Source organism: Micropterus dolomieu, linkage group LG17, assembly GCF_021292245.1.
Source record: "Micropterus dolomieu isolate WLL.071019.BEF.003 ecotype Adirondacks linkage group LG17, ASM2129224v1, whole genome shotgun sequence".
NCBI lineage: Eukaryota > Metazoa > Chordata > Actinopteri > Centrarchiformes > Centrarchidae > Micropterus > Micropterus dolomieu.
In genome coordinates this window covers 38360617-38365476 of record NC_060166.1, presented here as the reverse complement: position 1 = coordinate 38365476, position 4860 = coordinate 38360617, and the positions used below count along the sequence as shown (strand labels likewise).

At 44.1% G+C, this 4860-nt stretch overlaps 1 protein-coding gene across 1 annotated transcript in view; it reads left to right on the top strand.

Moving 5' to 3' along the window:
- The first annotated feature begins 652 nt into the window (after positions 1-652).
- The window catches only part of LOC123985567 (SH3KBP1-binding protein 1-like), a 234595-nt gene continuing 230387 nt past the window's right edge, over positions 653-4860 (top strand). The window contains exons 1-4 of the mRNA XM_046073182.1: positions 653-863; positions 2850-2903; positions 3582-3627; positions 3727-3859. Coding sequence (XP_045929138.1) covers positions 805-863; positions 2850-2903; positions 3582-3627; positions 3727-3859 — 292 coding nt within the window. The 5' untranslated portion in view covers positions 653-804. The remainder of the gene's footprint in view (positions 864-2849; positions 2904-3581; positions 3628-3726; positions 3860-4860) is intronic.

Here is a 4860-nt window from a genome sequence, read left to right as displayed (position 1 = left end):
CCAGGCGGAGAGTCCAGGTCCAGTCAGAGAGTCCGGGTCCAGTCAGAGAGTCCGGGTCCAGGCGGAGAGTCCGGATCCAGTCGGAGAGTCCGGTTCCAGGCGGAGAGTCCAGGTCCAGGCGGAGAGTCCAGGTCCAGTCAGAGAATCCAGGTCCAGGCGGAGAGTCCGGATCCAATTGGAGAGTCAGGTTCCAGGCGGAGAGTCAGGTTCCAGGCGGAGAGTCCAGGTCCAGTCAGAGAGTCCGGGTCCAGTCAGAGAGTCCGGGTCCAGGCGGAGAGTCCAGTTCCAGTCGGAGAGTCCGGGTCCAGGCAGAGAGTCCAGTTCCAGGCAGAGAGTCCGGATCCAGCCAGAGAGTCAGGTTCCAGGCGGAGAGTCCGGGTCCAGGCGGAGAATCCGGTCCGTGGTTTATGTCTTCCAGCCGGTCCGGGTCTGCATTCACTGTGAAGTGAAATGAGTTAGAGGAAAACAGGTTTTATTTTTACATCAGTGTGAATTCAGTAAGCATTGTGTGAAAATGTTCCACCTTCTTTAGATACTTGTGTTGTCTTAAGCATTTATTTATTCATCTATTCAGTCTGTGATTATGTTCAGCGGAAGCTCTCTTTTATTTTGAAATCTGCTGGGACACCATGTTACCGTAATGCCTAGAAGAAACAGCGCGAGAGCTGGCGAGCTTTACGTCCCACCCTCCGCTTCGCAGCGCGACAGGAAGTTTGCTTAGAAGCAACAACGGAAGCGAGATTTCTACTTAAAAACATGGACTTAAAAGACTAATTGAGCGATTTGAAGTCGCAGACGGCTCAGATGATGTCTAACGCGGCGAGGAGCGGGGACATCATCCACCTGAACGTCGGCGGGAAGAGGTGAGGAGCCGGAGCAGGTTACGGCAGGCTAACCCCCGGCTAGCTACAATGCTAACAGTATTGTTCCAGAGGTGTTATTGATGAATTAATATCTGAAAAGCAGAGATATTTGAACCACTGCTTATCCTTTAGTCGGGATACAAAGGTTGTGTAAGTGCAGAGAGAGGAAAGCGAGGCCGGAGTTAAGTTAAGGGAATGAACTAACGTGGAGCTAACGTTAAGTATTAACGCTGAACAAAACTAGCTGTATTGTGTATTAAATGAAACAAACGATGAGTTTTGTTCGTGGGTAAAATAACGTTAATCTGAGGAATCTGTCAGGGCGGAACGAGTCGATAGAGGCACACTGTCCGATAATGGAACCTGTGTTTGGCTAACTTTTGAGTGGCAGAAACAGGATTTTAACGGTGGTTCCTTTTGTTTGTTTAAGTCCAGCTGTGGTTCAGTGATACCTGAAGTAAACTGCCTTTGTGCGGCAGAGCTGTCAACATCAGAGTCATGAAAGATAACGAGGAAGTAACGTTACAGGCAGGAAGAAATCAATTACATGCGAACAAAGTAAATGATCTGTTTGGGTCCTCATGTACAGAAATATACTGACAATCTTAGAGAGAAAACTGCCTGTGAATATAATGCTGCTCATTCAAACTACAGGAAGACAGGAAACGTGTTTGATGTAGTTTCTATAGGACATTTTAAAACGATGTTGCATGGACTCATTACTGTTGAATAATTATTACCTGTACATTGTGTGTGCCTGCTTTTATAAATATTTTTTGATATCTGCGTATGTGATGTACACAGTGCTGCCTGGTCTCAGTCTGATTCTCTGTATAAATAGAGGATGTTGGAAGTCCAGCCAAAGCAACTGACTGGTATTTGAAGACCTTTGCATTTGTCCTGATGCTTGGATCAGAACTTTCCTCGTCCTGGAGATTTAAGCGCTTGTGTGGATGCTATTGGTTCTTTGGCACAGTCGTCCATTCACTAAGAATCTAGGTGTGATCTTTGACTGTGCTTTTAAATTTGATAAAAGACAGTCAGCTCAGACTGTGGGATAAAGATTTTGAAAGAGTAATCCTTGCATTTACAACGTCTCGACCAGACAGCTGGAATTCTTTGTATGTTGGAGTGGATCGGTCGTCTCAATAGGTTGCAGTTCGTCGTCCAGAGCGCAGCAGCTCGACTTCTAACTGGAACTAAACAGCGTGAGCTCATTACCCCCGTTTTAGCTTCCTGTTGGCTTTAGGAGCCTTTATTGCTTGTTTTTAAGATTTTAAATGTGTTGTCACCTTCAAAGCGCTGAGGTTGTCCAATCAGATGCTCCTCACTGTCCCCAGATCCAGGTTAAATAATAAAAGCCGCATTTCGACCAAAAGTACCCGGGACTCTTAAGTCCGCGGATCTCTTTTCAAGGAACTAAAAGGTTCCTTCAGCCCTCTGTTGTTTGCGAACAACCGTGGAAAAGAGACGAGCAGTCGTAGAAAAACATTCTCCAGTTAAAGCCAGAAGCCTCCATTCAAAGATTCACTACCCTACTTTTTGGGTGGTCAAATAAAGACTCTAGAACTAAATTTAGACCCTGGTCCCTCCGGTGGAAACACTGAGTTCCTCCAAAGGTTCCTAGTTCTCGGTTTAGTTCCTTTGGTCAAAACGCAGCTAAAGGTGACCAAGCCTCTTGTAATCTTTGGAATATTTTACCTTTTCAAATAAGAACTGCTCGGACTGCTGACATTTTCAATCCTCTCTAAAGACCCACCTCTATTCATCGGCCTTCAGACAGAATTGAGCTTTTACATTTTTCACCTTTTCTACTCTTTTCATCGTGTATAGTTTTTGTATCCTGAATTTGGAAAGCACTTTGGTCAACTAAAGAATTTAGAAATAAATTTGAACTTGAACTCACTTACGAAATATGACAATGTGAGCAAGGATATAAGACCTGTGGAGAAGAAGAAGAGTTAACGAGGTAATGTTTGTTTACAGGTTCAGCACCTCCCGACAGACGCTGACGTGGGTTCCTGACTCCTTTTTCTCCAGGTCAGTGAGACAAACGCACCCACCCACACACACACACACACACACACACACACACGTCCTTTCTAAACTCCATTCAAAACTTTTACTGATAACTGACACAACATGTAAATGAAGTCCTTTAATCAATAAGATGGGTCTGCATACAAATAACTGCACTTAGACAGTGCATCAACTAGGGCTGCAACTAATGGTTATTTTCCTTTTTCATTTTCTCCTTTAGTTGATTAGTTGTCTGTTCCATAAAATGTTCATTCAGTGTTGCCAAAGATGACGTCCTCAAACGTCCTGTTTTGTTAACAACCCAAATATAATCCGTTTATTGTCACAGAGGAGGAAAGAAACCAGGAAATATTGTTGGAAGCTGGAATCATTGGGTGTGACAAAGTAGATCTGTAAATGTTTATTTGTATAACGGGAAGATTATAAGTATTTGATTTGTGGACAAATTTTTTTTCTTCTTCCCACTCCTTTCGAATATGTAAAGAAACTGACAAGAGTTTCAAAACTTTCTTTCTCTAATTATTATAATTATTTTATTTATTATTGTGTTATTTAATAATTTTGATTTGTTTTAATTACTATTTGTTGTTGGATGTTAACGGAGAAGCAGCTGCCAGCGTAATGTACAGTAAAGTGTGCTGTGTCTCTAACCGCTGGACTGTTTGTGCTTGTCTTCAGTCTTCTGAGCGGTCGGATCTCGACTCTGAAGGATGAAACTGGAGCTGTAAGTTCAGTCGCTCTGTGTTCGTCTGTTCGTTTAGTCCTCACATTGTTATCATCTTCGTTACACTGCTGTAAACAAAATGCGTGTCTCTCACCGTAGATCTTCATCGACAGGGACCCGTCTCTGTTCGCCACCATCCTCAACTTCCTACGGACCAAAGAGCTGCACCCCCGCTCCATCAACGTGCACATGCTCATGCACGAGGCCGAGTTCTACGGCATCACGCCGCTGGGTGAGTCTGAGCCTCGGGAGATGTGACGAGACGGGAGAAAATATTTTGCCAAATCAGCATACATTTAAAAAAAAGATGCCTTTAAATGAGAATAATTTTATAAACTCTGATTTACAGAGTTTACAGATGTTAAATAGTTTAGAAGATTATTATCTTCTCTCTGTTTAAGGTCCAGTTGACGCAGAGTAGTGTTTTCAGCGTCCACGGTGTGCGTAGAGAGGAAGTAGTCTTACTAGTTCTCTCGCTGTTATGGTCTGTTCAATTACAGACAGAGGCAAGGAAAAACTTCCTTTAAGAGGCAGAAACCTCGAGCAGAACCATGACTCAGGGTGGGCGGCCATCTGCCTCCACCGGTTTGGGGGGGGGCAGGAGAGGAACAGGGAGAAAAAGAGAGGGATGGAAGGAGAGAGAGAGAGAGAGAGAGAGAGATGCAGCCTACACAATATCCACACAGAGGTACAGACAGTAAAGGTGATGTTGCTATAGACTAAATGAAAATGGTACAGATATTTATAGTAGTGTTAATGATAATAATCTTAATGTTAATGATTATAATAACAATAATAACAATAGGACTAGTAACAATAGTCGTTGCAGTAGAGGGTGTCGAGCAGGAACACGGGGGCAGCAGGTGACCACAACCACAGATCCAGACTCCACAGCTCCAGAGCCAGAAACACCTGCAGGAAGTGATAGGAGGAGAGAGGAGAGGGACGAGAAAGCACAAGACTACCAGAAAGGGGAGAAGTTGTGTTAGTAACATGCAATAATGGGATGAGGTTGCATACAGAGGGAGAGAAAGTAGAGGAGAGAGGAGCTCAGTGCATCATGGGAAATCCCCCGGCAGTCTAGGCCTATAGCAGCATAACTAAGGGATGGTTCAGGACTCACCTGAGCCAGCCCTAACTATAAGCTTTATCAAAGAGGAAAGTCTTAAGCCTACTCTTAAATGTGGAGATGGTGTCTGCCTCCTGAACCCAAACTGGAACCTGGTTCCACAG